The sequence below is a fragment of the Scyliorhinus canicula genome, chromosome 3 (assembly GCF_902713615.1).
Source record: "Scyliorhinus canicula chromosome 3, sScyCan1.1, whole genome shotgun sequence".
Lineage (NCBI taxonomy): Eukaryota > Metazoa > Chordata > Chondrichthyes > Carcharhiniformes > Scyliorhinidae > Scyliorhinus > Scyliorhinus canicula.
In genome coordinates, this window is record NC_052148.1 from 135,542,137 (window position 1) to 135,560,787 (window position 18,651).

The following is an 18,651-nucleotide window of genomic DNA, read 5'->3' on the forward strand; positions in this document are numbered from 1 at the left end:
ACCCCTCAACCAAGGGGAACAGCTGCTTCCTATTTACTCTGTCCAAACCCATCATAATCTTATATACCTCAAACGTATCCCTTCTCAGTCTTCTCTGCTCTAAAGCAAACAATCCAAGCCTATCAAGTCTCTCCTTATAGCTCAGATGCTCGATCTCAGGCAAGATCGTGGTGAATCTCCTCTGTACCCCCTTCAATGCAATCACCTCCTTCCAATGGTGTGGTGACCAGATCTGCACACAGTACTCTAGCTGTGGCCTAACCAACGTTTAGCTCCATCATAACCTCCTTGCTCTTATATTCTATGCTGCAACTGATAAAGGCAAGTGTCCCATATGTTTTCTGAGCTACCCTATTCATCTGCTATGCTACCTTCAGGGATCGGTGAACAAGTACCCCAAGATCCATCTGTTCTTCTGAGCTTCCTGCCATTCATTCCATTCTCCATTGTTCTGTTTCTTCTTCCGAAGTGCATTCCCTCACACTTATCAGGGTTAAATACCATTTACCACTGCTCTGCCCACCTGACCAATCCATCTGTATCTTCCTGTAACCTACGACCCTCTTCTTCACTGTTAACCACCCTGCTAACCTAGGGGTCATCTACAAACTTCAAATATGTGAGACTACTGTCAAAGGCTTTGCTAAAATCCATATAAACAACTTCCTTCCTTCATCCATACACTCAGTCACTTTATCGGAAAATTCTATCAAATTTGTTAGGCATGACCTCCCTCTGACAAAGCCATGCTGACAATCCCGAATCAACCCATGCTTTTCCAAATGGAAATTAATTCTCTCCTTCAGAATTTTCTCCAATAGTTTCCCTATCACTGACGTGAGACCCACCGGTCTGTAATTCACTGGTTTATCTCTACCAAGCTTCCTGAAAAGTGGAATATATTTTGATGGAAGGATTTTGGATAAAATTGCATTGGAAAAATTGAATAATTTTAATGAATATAATTCCAGAAAACAAAGTTGTTATTTTTGTAGTACCGCAATTAAAACTTATGAATAAATGTGATCGAAGAATGTGTATGGATAAGCAAATTCTGCACCGGCTGTGATACAGTTTTCGCAACTTAGACTGAACTGGTAAGCAAAATGTATTTTAGACAAATTGTGACTTATTTGCAATATTTTCCATAGTTGAATTTAGAAGCCAAAAATAACAGTTAAGACACTTTACCAGGAGAGCAAAAGTTCCTTAGTATTCACAAAAATATTTAGTAACCAAGGATCGTTTAGCAACTGCTCCCAAAATGTCTATGACTTCCTATTGAAAATAATGGAAATTCCCAACATTTTCTGGAGGGAAAGGATTATTGTACGTTTTTGGCTGAAAGTTGAAAAAATATTTTTAATTTCATCGGTTTGATTGATTTGAAATACACAGGAGAACATCTCTGAGTGACTGCTGCTTTTTTAGCGAACATATAAAGTAGTTGTTTTTTACAATCTTTGGATTGGATAAATTCTGTATTTCCCTGGATAAAATAACAGGCACGGTACTAAACAGAAAGGATATTTTATGAAAATCACTACACCCATGACAAATTTACAGAAAGTCAGTTAATAATATTGTTCCTGTGAAGATTCATGATGTGGATTTTGAATTAGTATCTTGGTGTCAAAGTAAATGATGAGTTGAATTGGAGGGAACAGTGCACAATTCTGATGGCAAGGGACATATATTTCCTCAGAAATGTAAAATCATTTTGAGTAAATCATACAGTGATAGAACTCTTATGTACCACTGTAGTTGAGAATGCTACCCTTTCTGGATGTCTTGCCTGTATTCTTAGGGAAACAGACTCTCTTGTGACTTCCGGTAACGGCCATGGAGTGAGTGGACACACAAAGGGCAGCTCCAGCGCAAAGGCATTGGGCACTTTGTACCCGTTAGCAGGGTGGTTCTGGCAGAATTGTGGTGTGGAAGGTATAGGGGAAGAGGTTCTCCCCAAGATTGGCATGTCTATTGGCAACCAGACCCGGCAAAAAACAGTTAAAGACCTAGCTAAGGAGCTAGAGGAGACCTGTGGTGCAGCAACAATTGCGAAAATGGCGGAGGAGGCATGATCGACGTCAGTGGGAAAGCCTCAGATGGAGCAGTTGATGGCCTTCATCAAAGAGGAACTTCGCCAGCAAAGGAAGGAGATGCATGGTGACTGGTCAAAGGCCATGGAGGGAGCAGTGGCACCTGTGGGAGGATCGTTGGACCGTGTGGAGAAATGTCTCGAGGTACAAGGGGTGATGGTACGCAAGGTGGAGAAGGTGGTGTCTGACCAGAGTAATCGGGTTGTGTCCTTGGAGGTGGAGGTGGGGATCCTGGGGGATCTGGGCAAGTCGCTGAGAGTGAAGGAGGAGGAGCAGGAGAACAGGTCCAGGCGGCAGAACTTGAGAATTGTGGATCTGCCAGAGGATGAAGAACAAACGAGCACCACAGAGTACGTGTCGAGGCTGCTGGCCAGTCTGGTGGAGGAGAAGGTGTTGGACAAGGCCCCAGAGGTGTATTGAAAAAGAAGCTGAGAGTGGGGGAGCAGCGGTGAGTGGTGATTGTGCGGTTGCACAAATTCGTGGAGAAGGAGAAGATTCTGAGGTGGCCAGGGAGAAGTGAGACTGCGAATGGGAGGGGAATCGTGTCCAGATATATCAGGACATTAGCATGGAGAAGGCAAAGAGGCATGCGGGATTCAACAGGGCCAAGGTTGTGTTTTACCGATGGAAGATTCGTTTTGGGGTGCTGTACCTGGTGAGACTTTGGGTCACATTTAAAGGCCGGGAGTACTACTTTGAGACGCCAGAAGAGGCGAACGACTTTATAAGGGACCATAAATTGTGGAAGAACTGAGAGTTGGCGCGAGATGGAGGAGTTAAATCCAGAAACGTTGTGTGTTTTCGCTGTTTGGAGTTGGCGGAGGGCGGTGTTATGGGAGAGGCATTTTCAGAACCCCGAAATGTATCATGGAGTTCAACCAACCTCCCCCTTTAATGTATTGTTGCTTTTGAAGCACATGGATTGTTCTCCAGGTGTGGTATTACAATTATGGACATGTGGGTTTTTAAACACAAAACAATGTTTATTCCATGAATTCAACTTAACCTTTTAAATAAACATTGGATCACTCAACATCCCTTACTTCAAAGATAACCCCGAAAATAATACAACACTAAATAATCCTTCAGTTGTCCCTGTAAACATCCAAGAGACTTAACACCTTTAAACAGAAACACATCAGGTTAAAGACATTACTATTATGAGTTTAAATCACCCAAATGATTCAGAGATAGTCTTTCATGGCAGAGATCACAGCAGATCCAGCTCACTGCAAACACAGACAAACCCAAGCTCTTTTCCTCAAAACGGAAACCAAAAACAGATGTGAGCTCAGCTCAGCTCCCCCCCCCCACCCTCTGACATCACTTCAGTAATATGAACTGCTCCATTTCTTAAAGGTATGTTGCTTAAACATCCATTTCTTATAGGTACTCTCACATGACAGTGGGAACATTTGTTTTCAGAGTTTGACTCGAAATCAATGGGGGGTGTGGCCATTTTGTTGAACAAAAGGGACAGGTTTGTGGGGTGGGTCTATGGGGGCCAGGGAAGTGCGGGATCCGGGGGGGGGGAAGGTATGTGAAAATAAACTGGATACTGGAGGGGACGCCGGTAGTGCAAGTCAATGTATATGCACTTAACTGGGATGATGCTGGGTTTGTAAAGGGGCTATTGCGAGCGATACCGGACTTCAATGACTGTCTGAGTGGAGCTTGCATGTTCTCCCCTGTCTACGTGGGTTTCCCTTTTGTGCCCAAAGATGTTTAGGGGATAGGGCTGAGGAGTGGTCCTTCGAGGGTGGAGCATCATGGGCGGGCTGGCCAATGGCCTTGTAATTGTGCACAGCGCACGTCACGATGATGCCAGTTTGGAGGGAGTGGAGAATCGCAAACCGGCATCACACCGGCACCGGACCTGATTCCGGCGTCTGAACCGATTCTCCGCCTGATCGCCGCTCACTGTTTTGGCATCGAGCAATGGAGAGTCCTATCCACCCTGTTAGTAACAATGCATGCAATACACAATTTCCCCAAAAAAGTTATTTGTCCAATACGGACAAATTTGATTTTTAAATGATCTTTCAAAAGAGACCTTCTACTCCCTTCGATTTACTTGAAATCCTGGCTGTCACGTGGGGCATCTGCCATCTTAATTCCGGCTCAGGCTAAATCTCCAGCAATATTAGGTTTTGTGGGAATCGATATTGGAGCAACAAGTTATTTCTTGTCGCTATCCCACCAGAATCACTAATTCTGTTGCACACAGTGTGTCTTTAGCCCATATATGCTGGATAAATGACTGCGAGTCAACTTTGTTTAATCAAATAGTGTTTATTCACACTCACACAATATTACAGTTAATCAATTACGCCATCAACACAAGTTATTTTACAGAATACTAAAAGTTCATTCTGGACCTTAACTTAACTTTACAGTCACTCACAAGTACCCAGACAGATATTGGCCTTTATCTGGATGCTGACTCCTGTCGTCCTCGATGCTTGGGCCTCGATCTGGATTGATACTCTGGCTCTGGTCTTCCTTCTGTTTGGTGGCGTGATGGTCCCCTTTCTGATGGCCGGTGAAGATCACCGTTGTTTCGTTGCTGCTGCTAGCTGCTGCACAGAGAGATTCTAAGGTGGTGCGGCACCTTTTGTCCCTTATTTGTTTCAGCCCTTTTGGGGGCCTCTGGGTCTTGACTAATCAATTGATCAGGGTTTGATCACCTTGATTGATCAAGTCCAATCAGGAGCTGCCGCATCGTGTTTGGGGTGTGCACTCACCAGCCATATCTGCAGGTCATAGGGGCACGTAGACCCTTCCAAAATAAAGAATAGAGGAGCCATTGTGTCTGACAGACATTTGCGTTTGACAGTGTATTTCTATTGTCCCTGGGATGGCCTGGAGATGGCCTTTTTCTTGTGCACTGCGATGTCCAGGCTGCAGCCTGCTCATCAATATTCATTCAGACTGTAGCCTGCTTGTTCTGTACTTAGCTAAATTTCCCAGTGTCCTTTGCAGAACTTAGGTGGCCGTTCAGCCACAATTCCACAACCGCAATTAGAATTTACAATGCAGTAGGAGGCCATTCGGCCCAGCGAATCTGCACCGGCTCTTGGAAAGAGCACCCTACTTACGCCCATGCCTCCACCTTATCCCCGTAACCCAGTACCTTTTTGGACACTAAGGGCAATTTATCGTGGCCAATCCACCTAACCTGCACATTTTTGAACTGTGGGAGGAAACTGGAGCACCCAGAAGAAACCCACGCACACACGGGGAGAACGTGCAGACTCCGCACAGACAATAACAATGCAACCCCGCCTGTTTTGCCCATCTACTTGTCCTTTCGATAGGAGACATATTCTTGAATATTTAGATCCCAGCCCTGATCCCCTTGCAGCCATGTCTCTGTGATGCCCACAACATGGTACCGGCCAATTTCAATGTGCGCAACAAGCTCATTTACCTTGTTCCTAAATGTGTGCATTTAGATACAACACCCTCAGCCCTGATTTGACCACTTCCCTTCCCATATTTGTCACCTTTTTTGCTCTGCCTGAAGTTAGATTCCTTCCACCTTCTATACTCTCTATTCTATTCCGTGGTCTGGAAACTTTACTAACCTCTCCTGAACCCTCGATCCCTTAAATTAGTTTAAAGTCCTCGTCATTAACATGTATTTCTACCTTCCCCTTTAACTTGGATTTTCTAATTCTCCATACAACTGAACACTGCCCCCCCGCCACCCCCAAACTATTTTGTTTAAAACCCGAGTTATGCGATACGCCAGGACTCTGGTCCCAGCATGATTCAAATGAAGACCGTCCCGTGGGAACAGGTCCCCTCTTCCCCAGTACTGGTGCCAATGTCCAATAAATTCAACCCCATTTCTCCCAAACCAATCTTTGAGCCGTGCATTTACCTCCTTAATCTTATTGACCCCATGACAATTAGATCGTGGCTCAGCTTGTAATGCAAAGATTATCACCTTTTTGGTTCTGCTGTTGAATTTAGCTCTTCGCTGTTCATACTCCCTTAGCAGATCCTCTGTCTGTGATCTATCACGTTGATACCTACGTGAACCACATCAACTGGATCTTTACCCTCCCACTCCAGGTTCCTCTGCAGCCGCGATGAGACCTCCCAAATTCTGAACTTGCTGTAGACCAGCTTCTCGGAGATTGGACCACCATTTTGAAAGGGTGCCCCGATCTTTAAGTGAGTTTGTGAGTCCCCCACATCCTCCACCCATAATCAATGTTATCCCCCACACATATGGGCATTACCACACCCTCCCCACCCCAAGTGATGTTACTCCAGTATGAGATCCCTGCGGCCCCCTCTTCAGGCACCCCACATCCCCTTCCAGGTGCCACCCCCCCTTCCAGGACCTCCAACCTTCAACAGCCAGAGGCCCTTTTTTACCAGCCCTGCACTCCCCACCCTTCCTATCCCCCCCCCCCCCCACTCTCCTTTCATGGGCATGGCTCTCCTCCGGCCCTGCCCCTTGGCAGTGCCACCCTGGTACCTGAGCACCCTTGTGTCCTGGAAGTGCTCCTGCCGACTTTGCAGTGCCACCCGGGCACTATGGCAGTGCCAAGGTACCAACCTGGCAGTACCAAGGTGCCCACGTTCCACGGGGAGGGCCAAGGAGCCACCTTGCACTGTCCATGGCCACTCTGGGGCCTCCGATGGCCTGCAAGTCTCTCCAGGTGCCGTTCTGTCGGGTCAATGTTTGTGTGGACCAGTATTGAACGGCGTCCAATGGGTCTCCCTGGGGAAGCTGGTAGATCCCAGGAGGCTGGTAGATCCCGGGTGAGCCCGCTTAAGTAGGTTTAAAACCTACTTAAGTGAGTGCGGCTTGGTCACGCCAATTGTGGGCGGGATTCTGATTGTGACGCCTCACAACATCTGGGTAAAGTTTGTGAGGTGTATTGGCTGCCGGGAATCCTGCGGGAGGCTTCACCTTGCATCTACTGGCTGAGCCATGCTCCTGGTCGAGCGCGACACAGCCAGTAAGTCGTGGGCATTATCTAGAGTTATGGTTGATCAAGCTTTTTCAGAGGTGGAAGCATTTTCATTGGTCATAAAAAGAGCTCTCTACCAGGACCTGAGAAAAAAACTACAGGAATTCAGAAAATCACAAAACGAAGATGTGTAATGTTATGCTCTTTGATTGGATTGATGTGAACAAAGAGCATTAGACTTTCTTTTAGAAACAAAGCTATCTACTACGAACACTACATTAACGAATAACTGAAATGTCTAAGATAAATGTCCAACACTAACTGACACTAGGATACAACAGACCTTCTTTAATCTGTGACTGCTATTAAAGCTTCACAAACTTCTGAAGGAACACATGGTGCATCCGGGTCCTGGGTCTCCGTATTCGCCCCACCTGCTGGTCGGATGGTAGACCTACAACAGTAAACCATATACATTATAATACACATGCAGATCAAAGATCATAGAATTTACAGGGATGATGAACTACTCATATTATATACAGATTATCGTCTACCTATCATCACAGTGGACTGTACTCAGGTTAGGAAATTTTGCCAAGAAGGTTGATCAAAATAATCAGTCCAATCAAAAAAATTACAAACAGAAGAAAAATCTTACGCTGGTGGACAATCTTCTAGTGTTTAACCATAGACTGGTAATACCCAAGGCTATGAGGGAGGAGATTCTTCATACAATCCATGTTGGCCACACGGGAGTAACAATGTGTAGAGCTCATCTACATCTACCCGGGAGTCAGGAATTTCAAAAACAATTCAAGAAATTATATTACTATGCCATACTTACGTCATTAATGGCCAAGCACCTACAGAAGCTTTATTACCATCTAGTTTTTAAGGATAGGCCAGAAGTTACCCAAAGAGAGATCAAATGGAATAAAGTGGAAACCAAACCACAAACCATGGTAGCAGAGGTGGTGACACAAATCTAGCAACATTTTGGTGCCATCAACAGAACACCCAAGGGGAAAAATTGGAAGAAGACTTCTTCAAGGGGAGAATCAGAAAAGCACACTGAGAATTGGTCACAATATCAGCTTCAGACGAGTAGTCACTGCCCGGGCGATCGGACCCCACTGGCCAGCTGTGTGCATGCTCCCCACCTTGCACTACATACAACACCCATAGCGGCCACCATGTGGCTGGGTGCCCTGGCCACAAAGGCCAACCGCTACCCACCCACTGTGCTGCGTGCTGCATCCATCTGACTGCCCAACACTGTGCACTTTCTGTCTCCAGCCACCCCCCACCACCACCCCCACACCCCTCACACCACCCCCACCCTCCTCATCAACCCCTCACCAACCCCTCACCATCCCCACACTACCCCCTCACTATCTCTACACCACTCCCACATCACTGCCACACCACCATCCACCACTCCAACGCACGATCCAATCATGTGTCATGTCTCGCAGGATTACCTCATGATGAGGTGGGCCCTCCTGGTGTCCCCTACCCCCACCCCCGAGTGGATAGCAGCGAGGAAGAGGCATTGGTCAGTGGCGAGAGCACTCAAACCATAGCACGAGACACACCAGAGCACCAGTCCGGGGAGGACACTGACTTCCTGTCACAGCTGTCTCCAACACCCTCCACCATCCCAGAGACTTCATAGAATTTACAGTGCAGAAGGAGGCCATTCGGCCCATCGAGTCTGCACCAGCTCTTTTGAAAGAGCACCCTACCCAATCCCACACCCCCACCCCATCTCCACAACCCAGTCACCCCACCCAACACTAAGGGCAATTTTGGACACTAAGGGCAATTTATCATGGCCAATCCACCTAACCTGCACATCTTTGGACTGTGGGAGGAAACCGGAGCACCCGGAGGAAACCCACGTACACACGGGGAGAACGTGCAGACTCCACACAGATAGTGACCCAAGCCGGGAATCGAACCTGGAGCTGTGAATTGTGCTAACCACCATGCTACTGTGCTACTAAGACACTCACCTCGGTTGGGCACTTCAGGGAAGAGGCTCCTGGGACAACTTCTGATGCGCATCACACACGAACTGCGGTACATCAGGTGGAGGTACGAACACCAGATGGGGAAGATGATTGGAGGGCGGCCCATCCCCAGGGACTAGCTACTGTCCAGACAGGTTGTGGGCTTCTGGAAAGGGCGGTCCTATCAATCATAGAGATGCAGTTGCAGAGCCAGGGACTACATGAGGGGTTGTCAGCAACCATCCAGCAGTTAGAGAAGTCCAACCACCCGCAGAGGCAGCAGATGGTGTTGACCATGTCTGTCACCCAGGCCAAGATCGCATTGGTGGCATCTGCAGTGGAAGCCTTCGGGGTAAAGGTATCGGCCATGGGTCAGGAGCACTCTGTGTGGTCAGTGACCGAGGCACAGGACAGTACTGCCCTGTCACAGGCAGCTATGTACCAGAGTCACCTCAGGGCATTGCAGCGGCGCACCAGAGCTTATCCCAGTCACAGAGCGTCATGACTGACGGCATCACCGCCATTACCCGGGTACTGGCTGATCTGAACTCGGCACGGGGGATGTGGCACAGTCACTGGCCGATGTAGCACAGTCCCAGAACTCCCTGTGCTCCATGACCGAGAGCATTGAGACTCTGGTCGAGTGGGCCCGGAGTGAGGGTTGGCATTGGGCGAGCAAGTGAGACACCGCTGAGTTGCAGTTCCTCATCGCAGTGCCGGGGGGGGATATGTGGACCTTGGGGGTGGGCTTGGGCAGGGACCACAGTTCAGCGAGCACTCACCACCCCGGTGCCCCAGCCCCGTCCACCGCATACCGTCCACCTCCCCCCCACGGTCCCCACCAGGGGTTCGATGAGACCGTGTGACGGAATGACTAGCTCGCATGCAGTGGTCACCCAGGTGAACGGTGGGAAGTGCTGCTGTGGGCAGGAGTCAGATATCATCAAACAATGTGGAGCATCACCAGAGCTCATCGCAGAGAGGGTGGTCATCATCCTTCACCCCATCAACCAGACCAACTGTTACTGCCAACCCAGGGTCCGCACCCCATAGTGAGGCAGGTAGGAATTATAGAGGGGGCTGCAAGGGGGCTAGGTGGTGCACAGAGGGTGGTCAAGGGAGCGGGTGGTCAGCCGGGGGGAAGGGGGGGCTGGTGTGTGTGGGGAGGGGGGGGACACAGTGACCGTGCTGCTGGCCAGGCCCCATAGTCGGTGACCCTGGAGGCGATCCCATGCATGCTAGCCCAGGCTGGCACACGTTGCAAGGCCTCCTGTGCTTGCTGGGCCCCCATATCCTGCCCATCTTCACGCTTCCCTGCATTCCCCTTGTCAGGTGAGACCTGCCATTCATCCCCTCTGCTGCTTGATGCTGTGGAGGGTGCAGCAGGCCACCATGGTGTGGGAGACTCTCCGAGCACTATCCCGGAGAGCCCATACAGAGCAGTCCAGTCACCTGAACTACATCTGCAGGATGCCAAAGCACCTCTCAATCACGCCCCTGGTCACGCCATGGGTGTCGCTGCAACTGGGTCTCCATGTTGCTCTGTGGCCTCCGGATACGTGTCATCAGCCATGACCGCAGCAGATAGCCCTTGTCACCCAGGATCCAATCCCTCACCATTGAGTGTTACACATTGCTAAGGTATCGGGCAAACGTACATGGTGTGCATCTCATGGTCACACACCAGCTGCACGTTCATTGAGTGCAACCTCTGCTGGTTTATGACGACTGGCCAGTCATGGGCTGATGCTCGTAGGGGGACATGCATTCCACCAACCACCACCCCCCCCCCCCCCTTTAGACACACAGACTGGCTGTGTCAAAATACACACTTTGCTCTGAACCCAAGTTGGTGTCTGTGGGTTTCTCCTCAGAACCCCCCAGATGATTGTCATATGAGAATTACCAAACACCACTCCCAAAAGAACATGTTTTAAAAGTCTTCTTTCACAACAATGCTTTCCATCAGTGGGTTACAGTCTGAAATCCAGTCCATATTTTCCAAATGACTCTTCTAAACCAAGCTTTTGCTCCACTTTTAACAATGAATCCAGTATCCTTGTTTTACAACTCGCCCTTCAGGATTTCTTTGTCTTGACTGTTGTATCAGCTGTTTCATAATTCTTTTAACAATTGATGTCCAGACTCTACGCAAATGTCATCAGGCCTTTGACTTATAAGGGCGTAAGAACTTAGGAATTACGAGCAGGAGTAGGCAATTCAGCCACTTGAGCTGGCTCCTCCATCCAGTACAATCGTGGCAGACCTCTTTTTGGCCTCAACTCGACTTTCCTGCCCCTTCTCAATAACCCTTCAACCCATTACTAATTAAAAATCTATCTCCTCCTTAAATTTACTCAATGTTCTGTAATCCACTGCACTCTGGGGTAATGTATTCCACAGATTCAAGACTCTTTGAGAGAAGTCATTTCTCCTCATCTCTGCTTTTAATCTGCTACCCCTTATCCTAAAACTATGGCCTCTCGTTCTAGATTTCCCCACAAGTGAAAGCATCCACTTCACGTCTACTCTGTCAATACCTTTTATCACCTTATATACCTCAATTAGATCTCCTCTTATTTTCTAAACTCAAAAGAGTATAGGTCTGAACTGCTCAATCTCTCTTCAAAAGACAAACCTCTCATCTCTGTAATCAATCTAGTGAATCTCCTCTGAACTGCCTCTAATGTTACTACATCCCTCCTCAAATAAGGAGACCAAAACTGTACACAATACTCCAGGTGGGGTCTCACCAATGCCTTGTACAGTTGCAGCAACACTTCCCTACTTTTATACTCTATTCCTTTAGCTATGAAGGCCAAAATTCCATTTGCCTTCCTTATTGCCTGCTGTACCTGCATACGGGATTTATGCGATCCATGAGGACACCCAGATCCCTCTGCACCGAATTCCTCGAACGTTTCTCTCCATTTAGATAATAAGTTGCCTTTCCATTTTTCCGACTGAAGTGGATAACCTCACACTTATCAAGGTTAAACTACATCTTCCAAATTTTGGCCCACGCACCTAACCTACCCATATCCATTTGTAAATTTCTTATTTCCTCATTGCAACTTAATATATCACCTATTTTAGTGTAATCTGCAAATCCGGCTATAATACTTTCTATCCCTGAATCCAAGTCAGCAATATATATTGTAAATAGTTGGGGCTTGAGGACCGAACCCTGTGGCACCCCACTAGTTACATCTTGCCACCCAGAAAAATACTCAATTATCCCGACACCCTGTCTTCTGTCCGTCAACCAGTCTAATATCCAAGCTAATAAATGACCCCAACCCAATGTGATCTAACCTTGTGTATTAACCTTTTGTGTGGCACCTTATCAAATGCCTTCTCGAACTTCATATATACTACATTTCCAGGATCCCACTTGGCTTGTTACATCCTTGAAGAACTCTAGCAAATTTGTCAAACATGATTTACCCTTCATAAAACTATGCTGATTCTGATTAATTTTATTTTGACTTTCTAAATGTCCTGTTATTACCTCCTTAATAATAGATTCTATAAATGTCCCAATGACAGATGCTAAACTAACTGGTCTATAGTTTCCAACTTTCTACCTCCCTCCCGTTTTGAATAAGGGATTTGGATTTGTTTATTGTCACGTGCACCGAGGTACAGTGAAAAATATTGTTCTGCGTACAGTCCAGACAGATCATTCCATATATGAGAAAAAAACATAAGGCAAACATAAATACACAATGTAAATACATAGGCACAGGCAACGGGTGAGCGTTCGGAGTGCAGTACTACACAGTAGAGAAGATGTGTGAAGAGATAAGTCAGTCCATAAGAGAGTCATTTAGGAGTCTGGTAACAGCGGGGAAGAAACTGTTTTTGAATCTATTTGTGTGTGTTCTCAGACTTTTGTATCTCCTGTCCGTTGGAAAAAGTTGGAAGAGTGAATAAGCCGGGTGGGAGGGGTCTTTGATTATGCTGCCCGCTTTCCCCAGGCAGCGGGAGGTGTAGATGGAGTCAATGGATGGGAGGCAGGTTCGTGTGATGGACTGGGATGTGCTCACAACTCTCTGTAGTTTTTTACGGTATTGGACTGAGCAGTTGCCGTACCAGGCTGTGATGCAGCCAGATAGGATGCTTTCTGTGGTGCATCTGTAAAAGTTGGTAATCGTCAATGTGGACATGCGGAATTTCCTTAGTTTCCTGAAGAAGTATAGGGGCTGTTGTGCTTTCTTGGTCATAGCATCGATGTGGGCAGATTGTTGGTGATGTGCACACCTAGGAATTTGAAGCTGTCAACCATCTCCATCTCGGCCCCATTGATGCAGATAGGGGTGCGTACGACACTTTGCTTCCTGAAGTCAGTGACCAGCTCTTTCGTTTTGCTGACATTGAAGGAGAGATTGTTGTCATTACACTACACCACGTGGTTCTCTATCTCCCTCCTCTACTCTGACTTATCGTTGTTCAAGATCCAACCCACTACAGTCGTGTCATTGGCAAATTTGTGGATGGAGTTGGAGCCAAATTGTGCCACACAGTTGTGTGTGTATAGGGAGTATAGAGGGGGCTAATTATGTAGCCTTGCGGGGCCCCGGTATTGAGGACTATCATGAAGGAGGTGTTATTGTTTATCCTTACTGATTGTGGTCTATGGGTCAGGAAGTCGAGAATCCATTTGCAGAGGGAGAAGCCAAGTCCTAGCTTTTGGAGTTTTGATATGCGCTTGGCTGGGATTATGGTGTTGAAGGCGGAACTGTAGTCAATGAATAGTCAAGATCCCTCTGGCAGGAGGGGCCATTAAATTCCGTCTTGTAATTCCAATCAATGGAACACTTTCAAAGTAGTCATTATAAATGTGGCAGGCAAATGGTTCACAACAAAGTCCCACACAATACATATGAAATATCAGACAATCCAACTATTTTCCCTTTGATGGTTTTGAATGAGGGAAGAATGTTCTTCAGAGCATCAGGTCTTCCACATACAGCATGGGATGGTTTACATCTACCTCGGCAGGTGATTTAACGTATCATCCAAATATCAGCACTGCCAATCACTGCATGCTTTTTAGGTGTTACACTCACGCCTGCCTTGGTTTTATGTCCATGTTCAAAGTAGTGTTTAAACTCACTACTGAGTCAAAGGCAAAGTGCTACCACCTGAGTCAAACCTACTTTATGATGCTAACTGCAAACTGATCAGCTAAGATAAGGTGAATCTTGGACCTTTATGGTCCACAATAAACTGCTTTCATTGCTTTAAACAGCATAATCATTGGGCTAACTCAAAAGGGATTTTAATACAGTATTTATATATTGTATTGTAACGCTGATGCACAGATTCACGATATGCTTCACATTGCTATTCAAGATTGTAGTTTTTTAACAAATCAAATTTCAGAAATCACCGTAAAGTTTTGTTACCGCCCCCTTCCTTGATAGAATTGTATGTGGAGAGGAAGGAACTTACCACAGGCAGTCAGACGAGAACTTACTCCTCTCCAAACATGAGCTGAAACAACAATGGCAAGAATGGTCCTCCTGAAAATGATAACAATTGCTCTGGCTGTTTACATTATCTGTTTGTCCGATTTCTTCCTCCCATCTGAAGGTAAGAATCACAGATACAGTAAGTAGCTTTTTTTTTAAACAGAGATCTATCAGTACTGAAATTGTGGTCCCTCTGGTGTAATAATGAGTGACACTGCAAGAGAGGAAGCTTTCTGTTATAGAACAAATAGAACTGCTCTTTTAAAACTTGGATTCAAAGACGTATCAGGCTTTTATTCCTACTGAGTTTTTTTTTAATTGTACACAGCAGGAAAATGATATTTTGTCAGCAAAGGCATTTTATGGCCCAGTTTGTGTTTTCATTTTAAATAGTTGCATGTTAACTTTTAAGAAGTCAGTTTCCAGAAAACATTTGGTGCCACATTTATGTCAAACTTTGATAATCCCTGGTGAGGTATTTTCAAATCCTACATCCTCTGTGCCCTTTTCAGATTGCATACTCTTTTTACACAGTGTACTTTTGCTAAATTCTGAAAGATTATTTATCTGAACAGTATTTTGTTTTGCAGCAACTCATGGTTAAATGAAATGGCTTGATAACGTGCTGGTGGTGCAATTTACATACTGCGAACTACACAGCACTGTGATGGATGGAATGTAATGCTTTTTAATTAGATTAGCTATTCAGAAATACCTAAATGAACAAAAGTTAACATTAATATCAAACATTCCGCATACCACTATACAATACAGTTTCGTAAATCTGAACATATCAAAATGCGTTGAAGGATTTTACTGTTGAATTTGATAATGTTGACGGTGAGGTATAGCAATATTAAGAAATGATATACTTTTGCATGTTTGAACAATGTCAGCATTGAGTGCACTCATGCAGGTACGCAGCACAGAGAATAAAGCTTGCTTTATTTTCTCCCAACATTGTTGCTTAATCTTAATCCAATGAAGGCACAAGAATAAATATTCAATTTCTCACAAAAACCAGCTTGCACACCTATGAATAAAACTACCAATTTAATGTTAGTTGGTGTCAAAATGTGTTTATTTGCTATTGACTTGCTATCAGAAGGAAATGGACACATATTGCCCAGATTCTTTCCACTAAGGACTCTTGGAGCAAAACAGACCATCATCCATTCGACTGGATGTAGGCAAATTCAGTTTCCAGAGGTAAAAATGCATTTGTCTGATCAGCTCGATTACTAATATCTTTTTGATAGTTGCTACAAAATTTTAGCCTTAGTTTTTGATTTTGGGCGAGATTTTTTCTGATATCGGCAAAGTCCAAAGTTGGGCGGGGAAACAGTGTTGAACCTGCTGACGGCAATGGTGCCTGCTTACACAATATAGTGCAGGATATGATGAATGTAGGAAGTTCAGATGTATTGCATTGTAGGTATTTGGTGTAGTAAGCGTTAACAGCCTGGGTTAGAGTGCGTTTGACTGCTGCAGTCATGTTTTAAAAGAAATTTGAGTTTGAAAGGTAAGTATATTTTGAGAGCCAGGTGTGTAATTAATATATCGTAAAAAGCTTGGGCTAATGAAATTTAATTTTGCTTAAGGGAATTCCCTGTGGAGTTAATTAGATTTCAGCTTGGGTGTCGTTGCTGGATGGAGCTAAGATATCAGGCATTTTGTAGGGAAAGCAGGTCAGTTCGGAACTGAATGAAGTTGTGTGCACAATTGAGGCAGTTCTGCACTCACTGTAGGTTAGTTAAAATAAATTAACTGTATTTAAAGCAGTACAGACTTGTCTGAAAACAAGCGGGAGCTGAAACAAGCTGAGAAACAGCTTCTGAAGACGTACAGCTCGAGTTTCTGCATGGATCTGACAGGCGTCCGATCTTTTCTGTAAAGCAGTGTCAAGAGATCTCCCTTTCTCAAAGAATATCTCTCTAAAGCAAGCATTCCTGAGTGCCAATGGTTTAATGGTGGATTTTAGAGCTGAGATGTTTTTCTTCCCCTTGTTGTTTAAATGGGACTAAAGATAGCAATTAAGGGTGTTCATTATATTCAGTAGTATTGTTTAAGAGGTAATGCAAATTATTTTCTAGTGTAATGTTAAAGATTTTAACACTGTTAGTAATAAAGTTTGTTTTAAAATACAATATTCCTATTTCTTTGTGTAATCACTCCTGGGGCGACGTATCCTTTCTTCACAGTCTTACAATATTTAAATAAAATATTGGGGTTTCTGTACTGTATCTTAGCCACTGTTGGCGTATGGTCTGGGACTATACTAGAGAAAAGTTAATTTAGGTAGTGCCACTTTGCCCATACGCATGACTGGATAGCTGTGTAGTCTGGTGGGTTTCCTCATTGATATCATTATTAACCACTGGCAGGGAGTGATCCATGACACTGTCTGCTACTCCCAGGGAATCGATGTAATCTACCTAGCATTGTCAGAAGCGAGTTTGCATGAACAGATTTCTACCCCATGATCACAAATGGTCCATCTGCCAGGGTCACTAGTCTCCAGACCTTGGTCCAACCGTGGGCAAAAGAGATGAATTCAAGAGGTTTGTTCGGAGTTGTTTCCCTTGATATCAAGGTAGCGTAGTATCAAGGAGGTCAATTAAAATTGGAGTCAATGGAAATCTCGCCAATGCAAGGAGTTATGCCTAGCACAAAGAAAAATGGTTGTGGTTGATAGAGGCAAATCATCTCAGCCCTAGGTTATCACTGAGGGAGTTTCTCACGACCCAACCATCTTTTACTGTTTGTCAATGGCCTTACCTTCAAGATAAGGTCAGAAGCGGGGATGTATGCTGATGTGGAGATTCAGTGAATCTTCAAAAATGGCAACCAGTACCCAGATCCAGAATCCCACCCCCATTTCCAGAAGATATGATTTTTGCTGGTACAGGAAAGAGGATGAGGTGTGATGTCCACAACCAAGAATTAAAAATCAACTGAGCAATTTCAACTCAGTGCTCAGGTCAAATAGAAGTGATTTTCATTCCAGAAAACCTCAATGTGCAGTGTGTGTTCCAGAACTTTATGATGGAGATGTAAATGTTCTAGCACAGCAGATTAGATATGCTGAATGGTCAAGTTCCTAATTATTTAAATTCCCTGTCCTTTGAAATTAACAAAAAACTTCCTGGCTGTGGCTTTGAGAGTCAATAGCTGTTTGTTGGCATAACCCTAAGTGTTATTATTATAGCATTATTACTGCTTGACTGCTTTTCACAGCCTATTTTTTATCACGGTGGAGGGGCTTTAAATTCACAGTTTGTTTGACAGCTCAAATAGGTTAGTAAAGTGTTAGCTTTACTTGATGTGACGTTCTGAATATAATGTTTGTTTTTATAAATAATTCAGTACTTGAGGGAATTTAAATGTATTGGATGGGACTTCATGAATGGGATTTTCTTATGTTATGAATCCTATAATAAATATTTAAAACTTTATTTTATTTTCTTTCACCTCAGCATGATCCTGGGTTCTACCTATGGTGGATACTGGGTGAGTTGGCATGGAAGGTATGAGAGGCCATTGAGGGTGGGTGGGAGATATGGGTTGGTATCAGTTGAAATGGATAGGTATGGGGAGTGAGTGAAAGTGAGGGGATTTGAGAACTGATGACTAGAAAATTTAATATATGACAGTACAACTGAAATTAAGTCCCAGACAACTGAGGTGGGATTTTTAACCACCCCATCTTGGGACTTGGCAGTCGCTGTGGCCACCTCCGATGTCAGGAGCCTGACTCCATCACACATCTGCCACACCTGCTCCTCCTCCTCCCTCACCTACCCTGCAGTGAACATTCGAGGCACTTTTTCCTGAGGTGTGCCAAGCTGAGATATTTCCTGACTCAAGTTACCCGTTTTGGGAGTGAAAATCTGGCCCATAAATAACATGGCTGTAAAGATCAGCTAAGAGGCTGGGAATAATGTAGCATGTAACTCACCTCCTGACTCCCCAAAATCAGTTTACCAACTCCAAAGTGAAGATCAGGGCCGGGATTCTCCCCCATCTGGCGGGGCAGGGGGTCCCGGCGTAGCGGAGTGGCGCCAACCACTCCGGCGTCGGGCCTCCCCAAAGGTGCGGAATTCTCCGCACCTTAGGGGCTAGGCCCGCG

General features: G+C 45.3%; 1 protein-coding gene across 1 annotated transcript in view; it reads left to right on the top strand.

Annotated features, from left to right (window-relative positions):
- The first annotated feature begins 14,533 nt into the window (after positions 1–14,533).
- LOC119962984 overlaps positions 14,534–18,651 on the top strand; it is a 104,064-nt gene continuing 99,946 nt past the window's right edge. Inside the window, exon 1 of the mRNA XM_038791407.1 lies at positions 14,534–14,643. Coding sequence (XP_038647335.1) covers positions 14,556–14,643 — 88 coding nt within the window. The 5' untranslated portion in view covers positions 14,534–14,555. The remainder of the gene's footprint in view (positions 14,644–18,651) is intronic.